Source organism: Calypte anna, chromosome 8 (assembly GCF_003957555.1).
Source record: "Calypte anna isolate BGI_N300 chromosome 8, bCalAnn1_v1.p, whole genome shotgun sequence".
In the NCBI taxonomy this organism is placed as follows: Eukaryota; Metazoa; Chordata; class Aves; order Apodiformes; family Trochilidae; genus Calypte; species Calypte anna.
Window position 1 is genome coordinate 13,944,891 of NC_044254.1, and position 24,291 is coordinate 13,969,181.

At 40.7% G+C, this 24,291-nt stretch overlaps 2 protein-coding genes and 1 non-coding gene across 4 annotated transcripts; 1 reads left to right on the top strand and 2 right to left on the bottom strand.

The window, feature by feature from the left end:
* Positions 1-1,797: 1,797 nt before the first annotated feature.
* DIPK1A (divergent protein kinase domain 1A) lies at positions 1,798-16,288 on the top strand. Of its 2 annotated transcripts, none has more exons than XM_030455196.1 (5): positions 1,798-2,075; positions 11,054-11,097; positions 11,423-11,530; positions 12,179-12,355; positions 13,525-16,288. In XM_030455196.1, exons 1-5 carry the CDS (start codon positions 2,009-2,011, stop codon positions 14,335-14,337), a joined length of 1,209 nt encoding a protein of 402 aa, XP_030311056.1. In that variant the 5' UTR covers positions 1,798-2,008; the 3' UTR covers positions 14,338-16,288. The 2 variants fall into 2 exon arrangements, with proteins under 2 accessions (XP_030311056.1, XP_030311055.1); XM_030455195.1 differs by having other exon boundaries at positions 1,804-2,075; positions 11,054-11,188.
* A 738-nt stretch (positions 16,289-17,026) lies between these two features.
* On the bottom strand, positions 17,027-23,956 carry RPL5 (ribosomal protein L5). Its single transcript, XM_030455197.1, has 8 exons — positions 23,817-23,956; positions 22,906-22,975; positions 22,675-22,790; positions 21,140-21,274; positions 20,357-20,559; positions 19,254-19,431; positions 17,338-17,426; positions 17,027-17,195 (listed from the first exon to the last, which is right to left on the bottom strand). Exons 1-8 carry the CDS (start codon positions 23,817-23,819, stop codon positions 17,096-17,098), a joined length of 894 nt encoding a protein of 297 aa, XP_030311057.1. The 5' UTR covers positions 23,820-23,956; the 3' UTR covers positions 17,027-17,095.
* On the bottom strand, positions 19,595-19,690 carry LOC115598725. Its single transcript, XR_003987865.1, has one exon. It is a non-coding gene; the product is annotated as a small nucleolar RNA SNORD21 (small nucleolar RNA).
* Positions 23,957-24,291: the final 335 nt, after the last annotated feature.

Below are 24,291 nucleotides of genomic sequence, written 5' to 3' on the forward strand. Positions count from 1 at the left end.
TCTAACTAATTTTGCATCTGCCCCCCTGTCTTTACAATACTTACTTGGTTTTGCACACCCACTGAATGCCAAGTCAGTGCAGGTTGTATCCTTTCTGTTACTCTTCTGGTTCACATGGCAGAGCTTTTAGCAGGAGTTGCCTCTCCTAAGGCTTAACTGGGAATTCCGTGTTGAACGGGTAGCTGAAAAAGGCTGAAATGGCAGTACATTTCAGCATTTGGCAAAGCCTGGGCACAAAGAGTCCCTCAAGAAGAACTGAAACCTTCCATGCTGCATCTGCTCTCACAGATGACTAAGATCTCATGTACTAAGTGAAATATATATCCCCTAATGAACATATGCCAGGAACCATTTGGATCCAGACATAAGAGGAATGAAATATTTAGAACCTTTCCTGCCATATGGGAGACACACATTTCCTGATTACTCTTAGCCTGTCATCTCAAGGGCTGTCACAGAGCACTGGATGAAGTAATACCTTGAGATTATTCAGCAAAACATTTAAATGTTTGCTCTGTGGCCTCCTCTTGTGTTGCCTTTACATTTCATACCCATAACCAAGCTAAACTTGTGCAAATCACTGAACAGTAGAGGAAGGTGATGCACACAGCATGGCCATCTGGGCCTGCCTGAATAGAAAGAGAAGAAAACCCCTGACTGTGAGAATCGCTGGCTGATATTAAAGCCAGGATTGCTTTTACTGGAGTGACAAATCTTACTAATTAATTTTCAGATTTATACTTCAGAGTGATGCTGGTAATGATTACAATTATTCAAAAAGCAGACACAGACTGTTCTTGAATCTTAAAGCACACATCTCTTTAAATTCTGCAGAGTTTTAATACTTTGTGAGCACCTAACATTTGGTTTCCAGATATATATCTCTCCTTAAGAGTAAGCCTTGCCAAAAAAAAAGTAACTTATTCTTACAGTAGGATTTTTGTGACCTGTCTTTTCATCCAAGAAGCCCTCTTTGGTAAGCATATTGAACACCAGAAGCCATAACATGCCACATTCATTTCATTATTTTTATCCCTACACTGTGGCACTATCTTTTTGCTTGAAGTCTCACAGCCAAAAAGTCTTTGAACAGGTGAGTCTCAGTTTCTGACTTAGACTCTGCTAAACACATTGCATTAAAAGAAGTCACAGTCAATTCATAAACAGAAGAAGGCAAAATAAATATAAAATTTTGCATAAGAAAGGGCGATTTTACTTGAAGTTAGTGATGCTACCACAAATTTCAGCAGATCATGAGCTTCACCAGTGTGTGCTGTTGAGAGATCCTCTGGTGAAGGAGCCATTGATAATTTCTCCCCAGCTTTATGAGACTGATGTCCCAAATCTGTGTTAATAGGACAGTATGCAAACACTCTCCCTCTTATTTCGGAGGAAATACTCTTTATTTTTTTACGACTGCGGCAGCCCCGCAGCTGTTTTTAATACCACATCGAGTAAATGACGGGAGCCTGTTTGCAATCTGTGAGACACGTTATTTATTAACTGACTTCTTCATAATTGTCCCCAGGCAAGAGCACTTTTCTGCCAGACGAGTCTCACGCCCGCCCCTCACAGCCCGGGAGCGGGAACCCAGACCCTGACAGGCCCACCGGCCCCAGGCGGCTGAAGGGGGCAGAGGGGGCGGGACAACGAGAGACCACGCCCATCAGCTTCACGAAGGGGCGTGGCCTATAGGCGCCCCGCCCTTCTCTCCCCTCGGCCCCGCCCGTCTGGCTCTCAGCAGCTGCGATCGTCCCCTTTAAGAAGCGGGTGGCGGGGCGGGCGGGTCGTTGCCTCAGTGGAGGCGGGGGCTGCCGCCCCTGTTGCTCGCTGACAGCCGCCGCTGCCGGTGTCTGAGCGGGTTGGCAGCCGTGCTCGCTGCCTCTTCCCTCGCCACCACCACAGCCACCGTCGCGCGTGTGCCGAGCCGAGCCGTCGGCGCGGCTGCAGCGGCAAGGCGGGGAAACGTTCCTCGCCGCTCCGCCTCCGATCGCCGCCCGCTGCGGGGATGTGTGATTGCCATGGCGAAGCGGCTCTTCCCGGGGGCCTGGCTCAGAAAACCCCAGTACGCGCAGGTAGGCCGGCAAGGGGTCCGTCCCCCGCGGCGGACGGGGCGGGGCGGGCAGGCCGGTGCCTGCACCCTGCCCTCCCCGCTCTCCCCCCGCAAAGTTACCTCAGGAGCAGGCGCCCCCCGCAGGGATCGCCGCTTCTCCCGGCGCGGGTGCGGTCGTCGTTCCTTCCCGCTGGCGCCTGGCGGCGGAGGGAGCTCGGCTGTGCTCGGCTGGCTGTGTTGTTTGGTGGCTCGGCCGGCCGGAGATCGCGGTGTCGGTGTCGGGGCTGAGGCGGTGGCCGGGGCCGCCGGTTCTCTGGGGAGCGCGTCTTGGGACACGGGAGCAGGTGCCGGGAGGCATCGGGGTTGCCCTGCCTGTTGCCGCCCCTCCCGCCGGTCGGATCGGGCCTCTCCTGCCTTCTCTGGGGTGCAGCGAGCTCCGGTCCCTCCCCAGCTATCTGCTCTCCGGCTGGACCTGTTCGGCGGCAGTCTCCCCGCCGGCCCCCTCGGGCTCACCGGAGACTGAGCCACTGCCACGGCATTGCCAGGGCCCGGAGGAGCGCTCACGCGTTGCCCCACATTCACACCTATTGCTGGTGCTGTGGAATTCCATCCCATCAGGGGCTGTGCTGGAGCTTGCATGAGCAGACTAATTTTCCACGTATCTTGAAAGAATTAATGCTGGATACTTCCCTTTTGCTGTCCAGTATTTAGTTGCTCCATGTATTTGTGTATGCATTCGTTGACAGTCTTACATTTACATGTACAGGTGCATGTTTGTATTACTTAAGCTGTCTGTGTAAGGATGTTTTGGTTTAAAGTGCTGTGGCTGTCACGTAGCAGGAAGTTCTGCTGTGAATTACTAGTGAGGTGAGGGTTATTCTCTGGGATTCCTTTTTATCTGTTGTTACATTTTAGTTAAATTGTAACCTAAATGAGCGTTTGTTGAGTTGAAGGGGATAAATATAGTATTTTCTTGGTTTTATATATGCTACTTACATGTACATCACCTTTTAATATTTTGTTAAATGCTATGTGGTCATTGGATTAGAAATTATGAACATCCTTATGCATTTTAAAGTCCCAAATGTTTTGATTCCTTCTCATCTGCAGATCTAATAGTGGCCTCGTGAACATTAATGTATTTTTCTGTGTTAGATAGTGAATGAAGTCATGGCTGAACTACACTAATTCCTGAGTGTTTTATTGAGATTTGTCTCAAAAGAGTCCAGTGTTCATTACGTAAATGCTAGACTTTAATGCTTTGATATAGCTACAAGCTAGATGTAAAGATTTGTGTAGTATTGCTATGCAGTATTTCAACTAGCACACCAGGAAAGATGGGTGTACAATGGAAGGTATTGCTGAGTGACTTCCAGATCTTTTGGCTGTTGTTCCAGACTTTTTTTAAAACTGTATTGTTGATAGCGAGTTGCTAGAACACCAGGTTCCATGTGGCAGAACTTAATACCTCCTCTAGTTTTCCTGCTGTAATAGGAGCAGGATGTTATCAATTAGTTTGAAACTGATACTCTGTGGCAAATGCTTTATAATAATAATAATTATTATTATTGCTATTATTTTACATGTTCTTTAACTTTTATGCAGAATGCTAGATCCACTGGTAATCAGCTGATGATCTTTCTGTCTAAAAAGGACGTGTTGCTAAGTACCAGCTCATGGAGCAGGGTAAACTCTTAAGTATCTTACCTCAGCCCCAAACCTAGTGGCTAGGGACTCACAGAGATAATGTTAGAGTTTTGTTACAAAGCAGAAACTCTGAAATACAATTTTTTCCCATTGCTCAGGCTGCAAATCATGTAACAATAGTAAAACATAAAAAGCCCCTCAAACCTGACAAATTTTTAAACACTCCTAAATAGCACCAAAATAAAAATCTTAATTGTAATTTAGAATATTACAGTTGATTGATTAACACCGTTGGGATTTGTTTCATGTTTTATAAAGCGAGGTTAGTGCCCCAAATTTGTGAGATGCTGTCCTGAAGTTTTTTCTGATAGCTGTAGTCAGCAATTGTATCATGAGGCTGAGGGCAAGCCAGCAGGATAGCACATGACAATAACTATGTAAATAACACCTGCATGTTTGGAAGCTTTCAGGCCTCTAGAGGTTCTGGACCAAGTTTACAGACTGTTTAGATTTAGAGATGTCCCATCTCTATGTCCCATCCCATTTAGTCATTAAACATGCATCATCTGCTGTTAAAAATCTGAATGTGTCTGCTACATGTCATATATTACAGCATAGGCTATTATTCTCAGACATCATGTCAGGCTTCCTGAAATGGATCCTGTGATCCATAAACCAGTCTGAATAGGGAACAAAACAGAATTATTTTTTTTTTTAATCTCTTCTTTCCTGTTGCTGATAGGTAAAGCAAATGGAGTCAGCAACTTGGATTTGGAGATAAGTTATGTGGAATACTTTGCAGAATAAGTTCTTTGTACTATTAAACAAAGAAACACTTTTATAATCTTTAATCATAAAAATCTTATAAATAAAAAGTACCTTACCAAAAAAATGGCAAGTTATGTTGCATTTTGATCCACTACTCTACATATGCTTTGGAGTACATCCAGGCTTGAGTTCTGCCAGAACTGGTTTTTCAGTTCTGTTCCAGACGATGAATATCTAATTATTATTCAATGCACATGACGCAGGAGAACATACAAGTGATGGAAGAAGTCTCTTTAATATCCTTTTAAGCATTACAAGTGCCTTCCGTCATTCTTGTGTTCCTTGGCTCATATTTGAAAGTCTAAATGGAAGAGTGAAGGTGCAAAGGGAAATAGTGTTAGCTGGTTTATTCCACTTTCATCCTTTACTGATAACTTCAGAACTCTCAGTTCTTCTGTCACCCTGAATATGTTATTAAAAATGTTTCCTAGCAATTTCACAATTCCAAATGACGTTTGTCTATATGTATTGCTCTCTAATATCTGTCTGGGAGTTGTTGCTCAGAAATGTATTCAAGTGATCTGTGTAACATAAGCACAGCAAGTCTGCTTGCTCAGGGTGCATTGGTGCACATGTGACCTAACCAGTTAAACTCCTGTCCCTGCTGCATCAGCACAGCACATGCACACCAGTTCTGACACTTCTGAGATGAAGGGGACTGAGTGTATCTGCACTTGCAGACCAGTTCTGGGGAGGAAATGGAAATGTGATGGGGTGAACGTATGGGAAGAAACCAAATAATGATAGCAATTTTTGTTGAATGTGATAAGGAGGTTCTTGTTAGAAGAGTAATTCCCTTTGAATCAAAGAGTGGAACCTTGCAGTATTCTGTGGGCAGATGTCTGCTCCTGCCTGTGCTCTGAACTGGCAGGACATAAGCCTCTTTCAAGTCAAGAGCTATGCAACTGTGTTGGCACAGTGCTGAGCCCAAAATAAATCTAGCTTCTCTGGAACTTCCTGCCAAGTGTATGATGTAGTTAGATGGCATTTGGGGAGGATTTTCTGTCCCATACATACTTGCTTTCTGCCTAAGAAGGTGTACAGATTTGGATAAACCCATATATACAGCATTCTCTCCAGGCCTGTGCTGTGGTCCTGAGCTGCAGTCCTGACCACTGCTGGGTTCTGAGATTGTAGTAAATGGTATGCATTTAATACAAAGTTGCATTAAATTAGTTTGAGGAATGAAGGGGGTTTGTTGTCCTAAAAGCTTTGGTTCCCAAGGAGTTTTAACACGTGGAGCAGCTTTGCCTAAAATTCTCAGATTTATTTCTATTGATTTTTCTGAGATTTTATCAGTAGTTTTCAGTGCTTTAGTACTTACGTTCTGCAATAGTAGAGTTAATAGGAATAGCTTAAAAAAACCCAACAACCCACAACCCAGATTCCCCCATCTCTAAAGGAAATCATTGTATGTTATCTTTCAAATAGGTAAAGCAGGGTCTTCTGACAGGCTGTAGGAAGATGTCATGGTTGTCTGTAGAAATGACGGTGTGATAAAATAAGTTTTAGTTCTCCTGTAGGTCTTCTGCACTATTTTATTAAAGACTGGGTAATCAAATAGGTTCATTTCTAAAATCAAAATTCAGGTTGTAAAAAAGGAAATATTTTTTATGTTTCCTATTAAACTCTGCCCCAAGCATCCTGTTCTTTGCAGACTTACTTTCCAGACTGACTGCAGCTGTAGAATAATAATCTTTCATATATTTTAATTTAGTATCTATAAATGGCAGCTGTATCCTTCTTGTGGTTACTTTTTAATAATAATCCGCAAGCCGTGTTTTTTGATTGTTTTTTTTAAAGTTTTATCAGTGTCTGTCTCAGACATGTTTCTTGAATCACTGAAAACTACTTGCCATTATGTTTGGTATCCTTTCGTGGTTTTGAGTAGACTTTCACATAGTAAAAAAAATCTCATGTTAACTCTGTGTGATGGAGTTAGAGATCCAGACTTGGCTCCAGTGAGTGAGAAAGTCCTGAAAGAACTGCTGGTATGTTGAAGTAAACATACCCAGAAACTGTACTGATGCAGTTTTTGTCATTGACTGGTTTTATGCATGGTGTTTGTTATCAAGATATGGAGTGTATTGTGATGGTTTCTGGCAAATCAGGCTTTTCTTTGGAGAAATAAAACTAAAAGAAAGGAGGTGCTTTGCTCTATCTTCTTCCTTGATTTGATTGTTTACAGCAAAAAAAAAAAAAAAAAAAATTCCCCTTAAGTTCCTTGTCCTCCAACTTGGACAACAGAACTTAAAGGAAATAGTTGGAATGCTTTGTAGAGTGCAGTGTGGAGTAAACTGGGACTTGGACCATATGAATAGAACCCACCTCAAAGAAACTGAGTAAATCTAACATTGAACTTTTATCAGCATGGTTGTATGTATTGATGTTGATGCATTTTGGCACAGAATTTTAGCATTGTTGAGATGGCTAGGTTCTTTTATATTGCAAGAACTCTGGATGCAATTGGTTTATAGATAGCACTCTTAAAGAGGAATAAAAGTAGGAAAGGCTACAACTGAATGCCCTTTGTGTTAACTTGATTTCCCCCTGCCAAGGTTTGCATAGTTCATCCTGCCCTTACGTTGCAGCCTGCCCATTTGTGGCTAGGAGGAGAAAGTCATGAACTTGTGTTTTTAATGAATTGAATTGTACCATTTGCATTGGAAACCTTTTTTATAATCTTATTTTTACTTTATGCTTTTTTTTATTTTCTGAAGGAAATAGACTTATCTGAACAATAGGACTTATAGGGGAAGTATTTCCCTGAAGAATGTGCAGACAGTATGTCAAGATATGAGATGACTTCTGACAGGATTAAAAAGTAATTGTTTCTTCAGATTCTAACTTCATAAATGAATGGCAATTGAACATTTAAGTACATGATACAGTAGAGAAAGCACTGAGCTTTGCAACTGAATTCTGAAATTATTATGATTGTACTATAGTGCTGTTTACTTAAAATAATCCCCAAAGAAACTAAGAAATCACAAAACCTGCATTTCAGGAGAAAGCTTTTATGTGTAGAAATGTTATCTTGTCAGCCTTTCCAGCTTCTGTAGGCCATGTGCTGGATGGACAATAGGAGACTACCATTCTTTCTTTCTCTATATAGTTTATCTTGGCACCTCTGAGCTGAGTACAGACTATGGGAGATTGGGTAGAAAGGAAAACAGCTTACCTGAAATGCAAAACAAACCTCTTTCTGTTTTTTTGCTGGTAGCAAATTTAGGTAAAACATCATAAGCTGTTTAAAAACATGAATCTTTTTCAGATTGGCTGCTCAAGGGTTCTGTTGCTGGAGTTGTGTGTGTGTGTGTGATGGTTGTCTTTGGGATTTATTTATTTTTGAAACACACATTGAGATTAGACTTGTCTGAGATTATGTTCACATCACTACACTGGTAGTTTATATTTAGATGGAAAACAAAGTTTCTGAAGTTAGCTCTGGGGCAGTATGCATGCGAGATGTTAAGCATGGTTTGAGTCAGCCTTTGCCAGTGCAGCCATTTTCATTTCAGTCTGGTTCATTGTAATTGTACTTGGTAAGTGTGCTAACAGCTGAGCTCTGGGGAGTGTTGTTGAGGGAGTCTAAGATACCCTCTGACCCTGTGCTGCATTAATTTAATAAACATACAGTTTAAGAGGCAGACTGAACATGTGCCCCTCGCTTAGGTACTCATTATTTGTTTGACTACAGGAAACTTCCAGTGAAAATGTTTTTTCATTGAGAGGATTATTCCCAGAGTATGAGACCTATGCTTCTGCTGACTGTGTGGTGAGGTGGTAACCTTTGACAGAGGATTTGGGCAAGGGAGTGGAAGTGAGAATAATGGGCAGCTGTTTGCTCAGTTGAATAATAGTCAATACTGACAAAAAGACAAGTACAGAAAGAAACCTATGAACATGTCTTCATTGCATAGTTATCAATAATGGAATGTGATCTGATTTTATCAAAATACCATGTTTTAATTACAGGTAGCTTTTGTACCTCTCTTTAGATGCTGTGCTATCTTATTGTGCTTGTGAAGGCAAAGAAGATCATTCACTATGTTTGATACTGTATTAGTTACAGAAACATTAGGCCAAAGTAAAAATAGATGAATGACTCATGTAGTTAGGTAATTTCAGGAACTGTACTACAGAGCATTCATTGGTATTATTCCTGTGTTGAAACAAGCAAAAAACCTTAAACTCTAGGTTATGAAACCATGAAGTTTTAGGTTGTATAGAAGAAATATGAAAAATATTACAGAAGATACTGAACCTGCATTACTATAGTGCAGTAGCTCTTATATGTTAGCACTAAAACTATTAAATATCTAGCCTGCAACCAGCAGGTTGTGTGAAGGTAGCAAAGAAACAGCACATTATGGTCTTTAGACAGACTGAGAAAAATCTGTTTATTTGCTCTCAACGGATCCAGATCTGGAAGTCCCTCAGTGCTGTACCTCAGGTGTTTCTGATCTGCTGGTTCAGTTCGCTTTGCAGTTGAAAACTGTTTCAACAGACCTCTGCTGGAGAGCTGCCTCAGGGCTGGTAACCTGGGCTTCCTGGGACAGATCTGCTGGGGAAGAATAGATCTCTTTGGGTTTGTTCTGATATATTTTGTGTAGTGTGGGTGTAAGAGCTAAACTATGCAAAGAATCTATCTGCCTTGCTTACAGCTTTCCTTTGATTCTGGAAGTGAGAACAAGGAGAGGCACTCTCTGAAGTGCTTTGCCATACCAGTTCTGCTGGCTTCCCAGAGCTGCAAAAGAAGGATGCTTGTGGGTGATAAGCATATTTTGTACATGGGCAGTAGTTCAAGACAAGGATTCTGAAGCAGGCAGGTCATGCTGGAGAAACAGGAGAAGCAGTCCTGAAAACTTAGATGAAAATGGAACACAGACAGTGGAGGAACTGGAACTGAGGCCAGTGCTGCAGAATCAGATGGAAATAGACAGGAAGTAATTTGAAGAAAAGGTGAAGGCACTAGCATTGATGACACAAAACTTTAAATAAGGCAAAAATATTGAAAATGTTGTTAGCAAAATTACTTCGTAATATTTCTACTGGTTATGCCAAGGTGCACTATCCTATAGTTGTGCTTACACAACAATTTTCAGGCTTGGATTGTGAATCAGGACAACTCCCTGATTTCATCTGTGGTACAGACTCGTGACCAGTTTCTTTAGCTGTAATGACAACAAAAATAGGCTTCAATATAGAGATGCAAGAATCAAGGGCAAAGCAGTTTGTACCATACTGAAGAATTTGCACAGAAATTATAGTTTGAAGCAAGTTCAGAGATTTGACTGGTCTGTTTCAGTTCTGATTTTCAAAAGCAGAAAAACTGAGAAAATTACACTAATGAATTTTTGACTGTTTACTTATCAGTGAAGTTCCTGTGGCTGTATAACCAAATCATCTTGTGATATTTCAGATGAAATATAGAAAATTATATCTTAGTATATCAAATAAAATAGAAGCCACAGTCCAGATGCTGGACTGTAACTACAATATTTACTCAAAGGCAGAGGAACTGGTATTGAAGCAAGGAAAGAGGTTGTGAGATTATAAATGGAACATATTCGTGTAAATGATCCTACGGAAAGAAAGCATCCAATTTCAAGTTAAGCCTCTTATATTAAACTCATATACAAGCTTGTTAATGCTCTCATTTACTTCAATAAGATGTCTGAAGTGTAAGGTTGTTTCCACATAAACTGTAGTGATGCTTCTAATTTTTTACTGAAATTTTGAATTCTTGTGCTGAGCAAAGTGAAGACTGCAGATATGAAGAATTTGCAGATTTTGACTGGAGAAAAAAAAGACAACCAAAAAACCAAAAACCAAAACATGCTTCTTCTCTTACAAGGCACTTAGCTCTCCCTTAATTCTTCATGTATAAATACTTTTTTTTCCCTCTATCCCTAGTGAAAAATGTAAATGTGAGGCCACAGAAACAACAGGAAAGTCTTGCATACAGTTATGGGAAAGACTACTGAAGGTGAGGCTAGTACAGAGGAATTTTATTTGCATAATTAAAATAGTGTAACTTCAAGGAAGGAATGGGAGACTTCAGCACATGGAACCTGTCTGATACCCATCCTGCTCATTATGTATCTGTTTTGCATGTTTTACCATAACACACATTAATTTTTTACCAGATTCCTAGTCTGCTGGATTTAATTTCCCAGGAGTGGAACCCATGTAACTGGTATTAGAGAAAAATGCTAGCAGCTGAGCTCTGACAGTTTCTGATTTTCATAGACCTGGTTCTTGCAGTCTAGCTTGCCCTGTGAGGGTTGGTCATGTTTTATATTCTTTATTTATATAAATTTTCCTTTCACCTGTGTAAGTCAAACTGACCTCCCCAGTCAGTTTTGCTCACTGAAAGAAGTAGATGTTCCATGTAATGCAGTCTGCCTATTTTATCACTGTGGGGTTCAAGTTCTTAAATGTGAAATGGTGACTCATGTTTGTTTCCATTATTTTGACTGCTGAATGAATTATGAACAATATTTTCTCTGTGTCCTCTAGGTCCGTTTCTCGTATATTCGGGTGAAGTATCTCTTCATCTCTTGGTTAGTAGTATTTATTGGCAGCTGGGTTATATATGTTCAGTACTCCACCTACACAGAACTATGCAGAGGACATGACTGTAGGAAAATAATAGTAAGTATATTTAGCATAGCTTTTTAAAGTGTTTGTCCTGACTAATTCCACAGCCATTTCAGTCAGTGTCACATGTAAGTTAATTAAATTCTGATAGTCCAATATGCTGAAATAAGATTTCCTTTTCAGTTACAGATGGTATAGGGTTATTTAAATTGTTTTGTTAAATTTTTTTTCTTTCAAGAATCAGGTGTTGGTAGAGGCTTGCTAAATATTTTTCTGTGTTTGTTTCAGTGTGATAAATACAAGACTGGAGTTATTGATGGGTCAGCATGTAGCAGTCTTTGTGCAAAAAAAACATTGTATTTTGGAAAATGTTTGTCAACAAGGCCTAATAACCAGGTAAGGCTTTATGCATCCAACCTAGTTTTATGTCCCACCAATATGTCATTCTCTAGAGCATGAAGTAGATCTTAGTGTCAGCAAGCTGTGTCTGTTTAACACAAATTATTTCAAACTGTTTGTTGTGACATGCAGAACACGTTTATACACATATATACATATAGTATAGGCATACTATATATTGATAATAATATATTATGTACAGTTCACACCTATATATATACATACACACACCTATATATATTACATTATTCCCATATGTAGGGGGGTATATTATTTTATAGTGCATATGTTTTATAAACATGTATAATATACTGGATCTTTCCATGTTTTGACAGAATACCCATACTTTTGTACAGCCTGTTACTTTGCTACCTGGTTTCCCAAATGGAAGCAGCAGCCTCTTAACAACCTATGCCAAGATATTAGTAATGCCAACAATATGCTCTTTATCAAGCTTTGTATTTTGACAGTGCAGTGTCTCCTAAGTACCTGCAGCAGTGTACTGTATTTGAATTTGCCAGTGTTTGAATGTGTTTCTTCATCTGTGTATCTGCCTATCACTCTTGACAGTAGTTGTAGTAGAGGTGGTCTTTAGATGATGGACTTCTATGTTTTTGACCTTTTTTTTCTCCTCTTCCTGAATAGATGTATTTAGGAATCTGGGGAAATCTGCAAGGTGTTATAAAATGCCAGATGGAAGAAGCTGCTCAGCTTGATTTTGGTACTGACCCAGAACCAAGGAAGGAAGTAGTCCTGTTTGATAAACCAACAAGAGGAACCACTGTTGAGAAATTTAAAGAAATGGTATATGGTCTTTTTAAAGTAAGTGTATGCTCATTTGTTCTATTTTGACAGAAAGGCTTATTTTCCTGCAGCTAGAGAGAATACCCTACTGTATGAGTCCTGTTCAGGCACATGCTAGAAAACTAATCAGCACAAAAATAGTTTTTCCCAGAGATGCTTATCTCAAAGTTTGCAGTAACTAATTATCATTTTTTTGCTTGCTTTTTAACAGATGGAAGCTGGCATGTGTCTTGCATGTCTACATCTTTCACATGTATTTCTATAAAAAATACATCTAAAAAAATATTTTGCAGCTTTGGGGGCTATTGTAGCCAGGCACAAAGACTGAACAAGTTGAAAACTTTCAATGCTTAGGAAGAGTAACTGTTAACTGATCAGCAGGAATCTCTAACCAGAATGACCAGCAGTAACTCCCCCAGTTCTTTCTCTGTTATATTAATGTGATATTTACATCGAATACTCCCCCAGACTTTTTATGATATAAGGGCATCAATTTGATGCTGTGTCCATACTGATTTTGGGTTTTCTTTCTTAAAATTCTCTTTATTTTTATAGCTCCTATGTCTCCAGCGAGGGAAATAATGCTCTTCTAGCTGAGTGAGCATGTGTAGCCATGCACACAAATACAACATTAATTACATAAAGCTGGTGACAGCTGTCATGCATTACAGTAGCTTTGTCTTTAAGAATGGGTGTGCAGCAGGTAGTTTTGAGTTTTTAGGAGAACTTGGATAAAGTTTGCCTGACCACTTATGTATGTTGGTGGTAGCTGAAAATGCAACAGTTCTGATTCCAGCTATGGCTTCATTCTCTGTATTGATACAATGGAGGTGGTATTTCAATAAACAAAATTAAGTATTTCAGTACACTTACCATATGGAACTTGTACCCATTGTGTCTTGGTACTTGTTGGCCATACATACAGTTGATACTGTAATTCCTCTACACCTGTGAGGTTTAATCATCTGGAAACTAAACCTAATCTGAACATTTGAATTCTATATTTATTTAATGAAACAAAAAGGAAGCAATTCAGGCATTGGATAGGAAATCCTGTAACATCTATAGCCACTGAAAACTAGAACGTAACATACCCCATCATATTATAGAGTAACAAAAGGTAGAATGACAGGTGGGTTAATGGTGGTTAATGAAATCATGCTTAATCTTTCATTTGGTGCTTTTAGGCAAAATTGGGTGAACAAGGGAATCTTCCAGAACTGGTTAATCTCATCCTGAATTTCGCTGATGGAAACAAAGATGGTAGAGTTTCTTTGCCGGAGGCGAAATCTGCGTGGGCACTTCTGCAGCTAGATGAGTTCCTGTTAATGGTGATCTTGCAGGATAAAGAACATACTCCCAAGCTGATAGGTTTTTGTGGGGATCTCTACGTGACTGAAAGAGTTGAATATACCTCTCTCTATGGAATCAGCCTTCCATGGATGATAGAACTTTTCATTCCTTCTGGCTTCAGAAGAAGCATGGACCAATGGTTTACTCCATCATGGCCAAGAAAGGCAAAAATAGCTATAGGGCTTTTGGAATTTGTGGAAGATATTTTCCATGGACCTTATGGAAACTTTCTTATGTGTGATACCAGTGCCAAAAACTTGGGCTATAATGATAAATATGATTTGAAAATGATGGATATGAGAAAAATTGTGCCAGAAAATAATTTGAAGGAAATAATTAAAGATCGCCAGTGTGAATCGGATTTGGACTGTATTTATGGTACAGACTGTAGGACTCTGTGTGACCAAACCACAATGAGATGTACCACAGAAGTAATTCAGCCAAACTTGGCAAAAGCCTGTCAACTACTCAAGGACTATCTGCTTCGTGGTGCTCCTCCTGATATTCATGAAGAACTAGAAAAACAACTGTACTTGTGCATCGCCCTTAAAGTCACAGCAAATCAGATGGAAATGGAGCATTCTTTAATACTCAATAACTTAAAAACTTTGCTGTGGAAGAAAATTTCCCATACAAATGATTCTTAGCTTCTTCACCAGCAGAAGACACTGATGCCTGACATGAGGTGGCCTCCCACCTTTGATAAAAACAATCTGCAGGATTTTTTAAAGACATTTCTTTATTTAGATTTCATGAATGGCTCTTCAACTCTGCCCTTCAGACAGGGCCGTATGCCAGTGCTTCTCAGTGAATGAACATGACACTGAATGTTCAGGCAGAGGCCACAAGCACCTCTGGTGTTCAGTGCTGTATTAAGGAAACAAAAGCCCTGCATGCTTGACTGTTCTGTGCACTTTGTCAGATCTTTAACGGGATGAAAGCATTCACTGTGCCATCACATCAACTGATGGAACATCGTACAGTTCTGTGAAAATCATTGCTCACTTGTGAAACACCTGCAAAAGATCTTTAAACTAAGTAGATTTATGAAGAACCACCACTACTGAAAACAATGTGAGTCCAAGCTGCTGCTGTGAATAACCTGAACTGAGACTGAAGTTTACTATAACCTTGGCATGGCAGAATTTGCACATTGATGATTTTTTATTTTTAAACTGTGGAAAACGAGAATTTTAGTCTAGAACTGACAGGTTGTAATATGAGACTTAAATCAGATTCTATTTACACCTTGTTACCTCATGCTTACATCTTGGATGTTTCAATAGTTCAACACTTTTTAATTAAGTCCTTATACAGTGAACTATATTGGGAGCTGAGAATTTTAGAATGTTATTTTTTACAATCATGTATACAGTGTAGCAGCACTGTCAAACAGCCGTTTAAAAAACCCTATTGATTATTGTGCTTCAGTTGAAACCTTTAACCCAAATTAAACTGTAGCTAATATAGACAAGGATTTTGTAGACTATGCTATTTTTATGAGAACTGAAGTTAATTTTTAAAAATAATGGTAGCAGAGATGTCCTCAGAATTAAAAAAGGAAGCTTAAAGTGTAGGAATCTGCTGTATGATGTGAAAAAATAGCTGTGGATGAAGCCTTGACTGACTTCACTGTCCCTTTAAATTTAGCTATGGACTTGTACTTAAATCCTATTGAACTATTGCAGAAGTATGTAAGCAAGAGCTACATCTGAACTGTAGGACAGAAGCACAGCATCATGGAATATTGCTGTAATGGCAGCCTGTAAGTAACAACTAGGAATGAGATGGGGAAAAAAAGTGAGCTGTAGTGTCAATTCTTTCTAGTAGCATCTGAGTCATGGTTAGGTCTCAAGTTGTGAGTAAACACCATCTGATCCTGGCATTCCACATGGCATGACCACTGTGACACCTTTAATCTGCATCCCTGCTGTTTCTCTGATTTGCACCTATGTTCACAATTATGCAGAACTGGATGTTCATGTGACACCTTAATGCTTTGCTCAGTACTTTTCTGTTTATGCTTAACTTGCAAATGCTTTAGGTATGAAGTAGTTCAATCCTTCATGGTTTTAATGACACTCATAGCTGTACTATGAGTACACAGCAAGTCCTGGTCCTTTAATTTTCAGCATAGGCAAGGACAAGTTTTATTTCAATACTTGAAAGGCTGATAATTGCTATAGGTATTCTGTATTGAATGCACTCTCTTAAATGATTAAGCTGAAGTACAGGAACCAATTTCTCTATTCTGTATGTATGAGTATGAAGCTTGGGTTAAAAGTTTACTTTTGTAAACATGTTTTTAGTTTAAAAATTACTATGCTAATGCCAATTGCCTCTGGCTTGTTTGGCAGCTACGCTGCACTCAGATGTAAAGTGGTCATGTTCTTAGTGGGAAAGATCCAACAGTAATTTTGGGCAGACATTGCTGAATCCACAATTATGTTGAGTATTTCAAAAAACTGGAAAACTTTTCTAGTGCAGTTTCTTGTACAGAAACTTCATTTTTATTGCTGTTGCATCAAGTTGGAGCTTTCATTGGAAAAAAACCCCGCACTTCTGTTTACAATAAATCAGAAGTCTCCTTTTCTCTTTCAGTAGCAGTACTAACCAGTTATTCAAAGCAAAACATTCCTCCATGCAGCCTACACGACTCATGTTTCAACTGTGCAAGCCACTTCAGTAAGTAATGGAAAACAAGTACCTGTTAAACAGGTGTAGGAGAAAATAAGGAACAGGGGCAAATCAAGGCCTCTGCAACTAAGCAGACTTAAAATGTGATTATTCTTGTCTATTCACTATCTTATGTGAAATATTTACCTTAAAACACTACCTGTGATTACCTCAATTACTGAAGGAAACCTAATAACTTTAGACCTGTATTCTTTTATTAGCTACAGTAAAGTCACAGTAGGGAAAGTGCTGTTTGTGTTCCTGAAAGCCTAAGGCTGCCCTTGGGCAGAGGCTTTATAACCTACTGGGACTATTCCTGCTTTTTTCTTGTTACATAGATTCCTCCATAACATTAAATATGCTGAAAGAAAAATGGTGAGGGACATGTTAAGTCCTTTTTACAAGATTTAAAATAATGTCATTAGAAGCAGCAAGTTCTTACATCTAATCTTTGATACTAGTCATGCCAAAAATTAAATATATTTCCCCTTCTTCTATGAGTATTTCAAATGCAGCAGCTTTGGTTCTGAAGTTGCTTCTCCTCTGTAAAGAAGTTCAACTCATACAGTACTTTGAAGAAGGAAAAAAAGCCTCAAGATAACAATATCTGGATAATAAATATTCTACATCTTTATAAGATACATGAATTAGCCAGTCTTACACAGTTGCTTAATCAATAAATTTATTGCCACTTTTTCCAAAGCTTCATAGAAAATTGTGGAAGTTGTCTTAACTCTCAGCTGTGCGCTCCTGGGCCCTGAGGAAGCTGGCCTTCTTCTGAGCAACACGGTCTTTCTTCTGGGCGAGGGACATCTTGGGACAGTTCCACCTGCAACATTAGCACAGTGTGTGATACATCCAAGGCAGAAACAAACAAAAGGGTGGTCAATATATTCCCACCTCTGTAACACACTTCACCAGAATTTCTACATCAGAGAAGTCACATTCATGTTAAAGAAGATGAGTTTTACCTCTTTTTCTTGACTTCTCTCTTGGGTTTCTTTTCATGGACTGGATTCTCCCGTATAGCAGCATGGGCTTTTTTATACATCTCTTCCATCTTTAAATAAACAAACAGTTAAATTCTGCATAGTGGTCCATATAGGATCAGATAAAAAATTCAAGATGCTCTTACTGGAAACAGGTTTACATCACAATTCAGCCTGTCATTTTGGTTGGCTGCCTTTTTAAAGCACTTTATACAGATCACTGACACAGCATACTGAAATCCCTGCTATTGCTGTAATGCAACTTACCCATCCAAACCCACAACTGAACTCAAAACAGAGAAAGTAATCTTACCTTTATTTCACAGATATGGAAGGAACCAAAGCCACAGTGTAACTACAGGCTACTTGCAAGTCTCATAAAGACAGGCTACCATCTTGGCCCTTGAAACACTTCTTCCTCTGAAGCCTACTTTCAATGCCACAGCTTCCCTACATTTAAACCAAAAGGCAGTCTAGAAAGTTAATTCTACTGCCTGTAATAAAATACTTCATGTTTACTTACTAAACCAAAATTAGTCCACATAAACTGTCAGACATGTAATACCTTCAATTTGCAGAGTCTACTGTAGTACACATTACAGAAGTTGCTTATTAAGAGGGAAAGAGTAGAAGTTGTGAAAGCAGCTACTCATCAAAAACTCTTGCAAGAGCCACCCCAGTCCCTGCATCATCTCCAAGGATACACCAAGATTAGCAGAGACTACACCCAAAGAGCAGTTTGACTGCTTATACTGCAGGTCATTGCACTTGATTGACTATTCATCTAACATACAAGCCAGGGAAACAGAAGCGATCTTTCCAGCTATAAAGCTCAATAGCAGAAGGTACCAGAGGATGCCCACCTCTCTGCTGCTCCATCCCCAAAACTACAGCTCCATGATGGCACCAACTTTAAAAATACCTTTTCTGGTAGTTAATTAAGACACTAAACCCCAGCTGTGAAAATTTCTGGATCTACAAAGAGATCTGTCTATTGACTTAAGCCCTGGATGCACTTAATTGCAAAAGAAAGATACTACAAATATAAATTTTTACTTCATCTATACATTGTAATACATTACTTAGGTTTTACTAAAAAATAAGTAACAAGAAATAAGCCATTAGTTATGTTTACAAAGAAACCCAAAACCTCACAGCAGTAAACGGATAATGAAGGAAGCCAAGTTTTCCTTAGCCCAGAAGAGGGCGTAAGAATGTTTGATTCCAGCTTCACAACCACCAAATTGGGGAAACCAAGCAAGAACCTTACAGACAGCAGGACAAGCCATCTGGAACAAGTTTTAACACCTGAAAGAAGCACCTTAGTAATCTTACAGATCTTACAGTAGTTTCTACAAAGTACTCCAAAATAGTATCTGAAAAAGATGTGTTACACTCCGTAGTGCCACAAGCTGCCAGCTTCTACAATAGAGCTAAGCTGAGCTACTCTATTCACTTGGGACCTAGAACTATCTATGCAGTCACACAAATTGTAAAACAGACTTAGTGTAGAGCACATCCTTACAGCTGCAACCACTGGTTGCAAACATGACAGGCTGTGGTACAGAAATAGCTACTTCAAGTTAATAGAAACGCCAAGTTAATTTCCATATCAGAAAAAAAACCAACAAGTGCTCTATCTTACAGTACAGGTCCTGTAAACTCAGACTCACAGGCAGAATGTTAAGCTTCAGAGCAGTAGAAAAGACGTCACTTTCAAAAGTTCTACAGCGTACTAAAGAGCCCTTAATGAAGGAAAAATACTGTCTCAATGTGAATAACATACACCATGAATCACTGTTCTATATGTCAAGCTTATTTGCATTACTAGAGAAGGCCCTATGCAAGACTCATCTCCATCCCTATTAATGCACAAGAGCCAGCCAGATAAATCTTACCCCATCAGGTGTCACATTGTTCTTTATGTATTGGGAGAACTGTTTCTTGTAAGCATCTTCATCCTCTTCCATCAGGTACCGCATGTAATCTGCAACATTCTGGCCCATGATGTGCTTGCGGTGAACCTCTGCATTGAATTCTTTGCTTTCCGAGTCATATCCAGGGAAACGTTTGGTACTGTGAAACAGCACTCAGTGTCAGATAAGGACATCCTGCCAAATCCTCTAATTCACAGGATAGACTTCACAAAAAATTACTAGTTAACCAGATTCTCCTAGAGATAACAGAGGGATAGGTCTCTCTAAATAAAAATCAGGAGATACAGAAAATGAAAATGCCAGCTGCCATCAGTCCCGTCTTGAAACAGTGCAATACATCATGGACACACCATGGACCAACTACAGAGTGTCAGTCACTGGGAATATCATCATGTAGCAGCCAAGTGAGAAAAGTGACAATTACTCAAGGATGGATGAATAGGACAGTGTGGAAGAAGGCAGGATAATACCCAACAGATCTCATGCTTCCCCCCCCAGCGCCTAGCAGAAAGCAGCAGTCCACTGTACTAACAGTTTAATCAACATTATTAAATAAAACTGCCAAAAAACTTGAGTCAGTCATTGACAGCCTATGACAGAACTTGTCGCTACTTCCGTAAGGAAATCTTTAGTACAGGTGGACTGTCAGACCTACAACTGTAGTGACAACTGTAGCAAAAGCCAGTGCATTTGCAGCCGGTGAACACCTTTTCATAGGGAAACTAATATATACACCCAATTTGCTAAGACTTAAAACAGAATACCAAAGGTTATTATTTAAGTCCATTCAATAAACTGATCATTTGAAGTAAAGGCAACAATACCGCTCAGGAGTTTCTAAAAAAATTAACAGTGTATCTTCCTATTTGCAAGGAACACTACCAGAACTGCACTTGTGGATTAAAAAACCAAACAAAACAAAACCAACCCAGAACCTAGGCTGTGTAATTTTGTTACAACCTGGTAGTGATTATTTAACAAAAAGTGACTGTGTAAGTAGGCTATCATATACAGAAGCATCTGAGGTTAATGCTAAAAGAATTCATCCAGAGAGAGTAGATTACCTGTGAGGGATTGACAGACCACCATCCACTGCACCCTTCAGAGCACCAAAGACTTTGTTTCCAGTGGTAGTTCTGGCAAGACCCGCATCCAGGTAGCATGTGAAAGCACCAGGCTTTCCATCCACACTTTCCACATTGTATTCATCACCAGTCACTTCAACTTGGCCTTCATAGATCTTATCAAGACCAAATTTATTCAGAAGCTGTCAGGAAGAACACAGAAGCACTTCTGAAATTCTTTACATTTTCTGATAAAATGAAGATTCACCACCGCCTTAAAATGTAAATTTCCTGTAGTATCTTCATGTTTTCAACAATTTCTTTACAAAAATTACGCACACCATACTAAAAAACCCAAAGTTTTTAACAACCACTATGGTAAGCATGTCTTAAGTTTCAACATTTTGTGCCAACAAGTGCACCAGGGAACCTAAGACCTGATTCTCGAGATTGTATGGAAAATGGATGGATACTGTTTATGTTTTTGAATTCTTAAAGGTACATTTCTTACATTTTTATCCTGATTCCCTCCCTCCACCAAGCTTAAGTACTGACACTTAAAAGTGGGCTGCTGGAGTTGAAACTGCATGCTGTCATACTTCTCACTGTGATTTGACAGTCACAAGAGGCCATCAAATCTACATGGTAAAGAACAAAAGTTAGCATTTAGAAAAGCCCGGAGTTGAGTATTTATACTAACGTGCCACTTGAGGAAGTGGGCCTTCCCTTCAGCAAGGACACCAGACAGACAGAGCAGCAACTTCTAATCTGACAGGTACCTACCCTGCGTGCCAGCAGCAGACCTGTACAATATGCTGCTGCATAATTGGTCAGGCCAACCTTCACGCCATATTTTGGCAGCTCATGGGCATAGGCAGCACAGACAATCATGTCACCTTCGATTCTGGCGTAGGCAATCTGACAAGGAAACAACAGTTAGTGGTTTCACAGTAATTCTGGGCTCAATCTTTTGTTTCTTTGGTATCTGCTTAAGCCAACAGGAACTCTGTGTAGGAATGGTTCAGCAAACTGCCAACCTTGCCTGTAAACTCAATGGGCTGTGTTGGTTTTTGTTTTGTTGTTTTAAAAAGGTATAATGAAGGCCTCAAGTACAGATGCAGTGAATTCAAATCTGTCCCAGTTTACATTAGTAACCACATACAAGAGGCCAGGAAACTTCTTATTCTCAAAGCAACTTCTCAAAGAATCATTATAGATGTGGATCTCACTTTCTGTGTGGAGTTCTCATGTAATGCAGTATATGATGCACCTCAGAAAAACTGAAAAATATCTCTGAAGTTTGTGATGATATTGGTACTGTCCTTATGGAATTATTTTATTAATGAGTCTGAGATATTCACAATCTCATGGGTCTCCTGTGTGACAGAAAGTACTAGCAGATCTGTCTACTGCTCCTTTCACATACAGAACCTTCTCCTCTTGCCTCCCAAATATCCATTCTACTTCTAAAAGCTGTCCTCTTTTTGCAGGATTCCTGCATACTGGAAAGGCACCACCAGTCAGATGCAAGCACCTGCCACCACTGATTTTTGTTTTGAGTTTCAAAGATGAAATAACCTCATCAAAGTTATATAGTTTTGTCTGCACTGACTGTAAAAAACAGCACTCCACACTGTTCTCAGCAGATAACTATTCTATGAAGAAATCAGTTTTAACTTTTCTACCTTCTTTTTCTTGAGCTAAACAACACGTATTTATAACAGAACAAAACACACCCAAGTCTTTAACTTAAAAATTAGTCAAAACATTCTGAAAATTTTTTAAAAAGTGAATCACATTGACAAGACACACACAACTGCATAAGCACAAAAAAAATGCCTACTATTCTCATTTAATCTCACAGGAAAGCCATCACAGGGCCTAGCTGCTTCACATGAGCCACAGAACCATCAAATACACTGCAACAGCCCATGCAGGCTGACAGATCAGGTAGCCAACTTTGTTTGCAGCCAAGCAAAAAGACCCTCTTTTGAAGGCACTTTAAATACAGCAGGAAAAAACCAGCAAACCTTCCCTCTCCATAACATCTTTCATTAAGCTCCCTATCAGTACAGTTTTAGAATACAAACAACACTGCTGAAGAGGTTAACACTAGTAAAACTTCTGTATTGTGAATAAGGTTTCTGAATGAGGTTGCAGCTGCATCCTTAAAAGATTGCTCTCTTCTAAAAACCTACTTTACATGATAAAATCTGCTCAGATCAAGACCAAATAAAATCCAAGCTGTTTCACCCATCACAGTTTCTGTTTATTTCACTCTGGGAAGGCAGGTAAGTAGCAAGCACCACAGACCTTACCTGGCAAATGATGTCTCTGTTGGTAACACGCACAATCATCCTGTACTTAGGGGTGTTGTACTTATTCTTATCTTGAATTACCAAACGTTTGCGAGCATAGTAATCAGTTTTTCCCTCTGAAAGACAATAGTTACAGTGTGGAGAATGTATGAAAAAAGTAGGAATATTCAATGTCATGTAATTATATTAATGATATTTAATAATTTAATGCTACAGGGAATATCACAATACCTCTCCTTCTCCTGAATTTCACTTGGTATCTCTTGAAGTACGCCTTATTCTTGACAACTTTCACAAACCCCTTAAATAAAAAATATAACTAGATGTTATTAACATACAACCCATGCAAGTCAAAACCGTTTTAACTAAATTCAACCTGCTATGAATAAAACACTTTAACCTATACATTTAGATTAAATTTTCTATCCTTCCCACAGTAACTAATGCACACTTCTCCCCATAACGTCACCATATCGAAAAACCCCGAAACTTTGTTAACTGAAATCCTGTTTGCAGGCACCGAAGCAGTAACTGTTGTTATTTCCAGTCACTCCCCCGGCAGGCAATCCTTTCTAGAGCGAGTTCTGTGGTGCAGCCGGCATCTCCCGCAGCTCCCCCATCCACAGAACACAACAGCCTTCGCTGACTCCCCGACGGGGCGGACATTCCGCAGCCCCTGCCAGCGCTTCCACCGCCCAGCCCCGCGGCAGGAAGGCTGTCGGCCCGTCAGACGCCGGCACTCCCCGGCCCTCCGGCCAGGCGCCAGCTGCAAGGTACGGGTGCTCTGACAAACCCGGCCCGCCGACCACCTCCCATTCTTTCCCCCGTCGGCCCACAGCCACGCGCCTGGGCCCGACCCAGCCCGTCGCCTCACCCAACCGATAGACCACGACCCAGGGCGGATGGTGGCGAGGCCCGTCCAGACCGTGCCGGGCCCCGCTAAAGCCCCGCCGCGCCACTACAATCCACCCTGCGGCGCGGGTCCCGGCACTCATGGCAGCCATTGCCACGCTGGACCCGCCACTGCCGGCCCCGGCCCGGGGCCAATCGGCCTCCATCCGGCCGGGCAGAGCCGCGCGGTGGACGCAGGGCCGCGGGCAGAGCTCCTCCTCCCCCCCGGGTCCTGCGGGTCCGGTACTGACCATCGTGCCAGGTACTGTCCGGTCTAGGCCTAGGCCGGGGCCCGCTCCGCACGACAACTGCGCTCCGCGGCAGGGGGGGAAAAGGCCGCTCCCACTGCGCAGCCGCAGGTCGTGCCCTGCCCGGTGAGGCGGAGCCCGCCGCCCGGACTGTCCCTCATGCTTCCCCTACTGCCCCCTGCCGGCCCGGCGGAGCGCCCACACCGCGCTGCGGCGGCCTCCGGAGCAGGCCCGGGGTGAGGAGCTGGGGCGGGGTCCCTGCCTCTTGCTGCCCATCGGGGGGAGCGGGGGAAGGAATTACAGAGAAAAATATTGCTGCCACCACGGGACGTGTCATTGCTGCCAAGCCCTCCTTCATTAGCCGCACAAGAAGTTATTAACAAGGGATATATCACAGCAGAGGAATACTAACAACAGAAAAATCAATAGATTTGATCTTAAGACTCACCAATCATGGATATGAATGTTATAGGATATT

Coding starts and splice junctions, on each gene's coding strand:
- DIPK1A (XM_030455195.1), top strand. CDS start 2,022: ATGGCGAAGCGGCTCTTCCCGGGGGCCTGGCTCAGAAAACCCCAGTAC. Junction 2,076..11,053: donor GAAAACCCCAGTACGCGCAG/GTAGGCCGGCAA, acceptor TGTGTCCTCTAG/GTCCGTTTCTCGTATATTCG. Junction 11,531..12,178: donor CAACAAGGCCTAATAACCAG/GTAAGGCTTTAT, acceptor CTTCCTGAATAG/ATGTATTTAGGAATCTGGGG.
- RPL5 (XM_030455197.1), bottom strand. Junction 22,791..22,905: donor GAAATTCAGGAGAAGGAGAG/GTATTGTGATAT, acceptor ATTGTCTTTCAG/AGGGAAAAACTGATTACTAT. Junction 21,275..22,674: donor ACAGAGACATCATTTGCCAG/GTAAGGTCTGTG, acceptor TTTCCTTGTCAG/ATTGCCTACGCCAGAATCGA.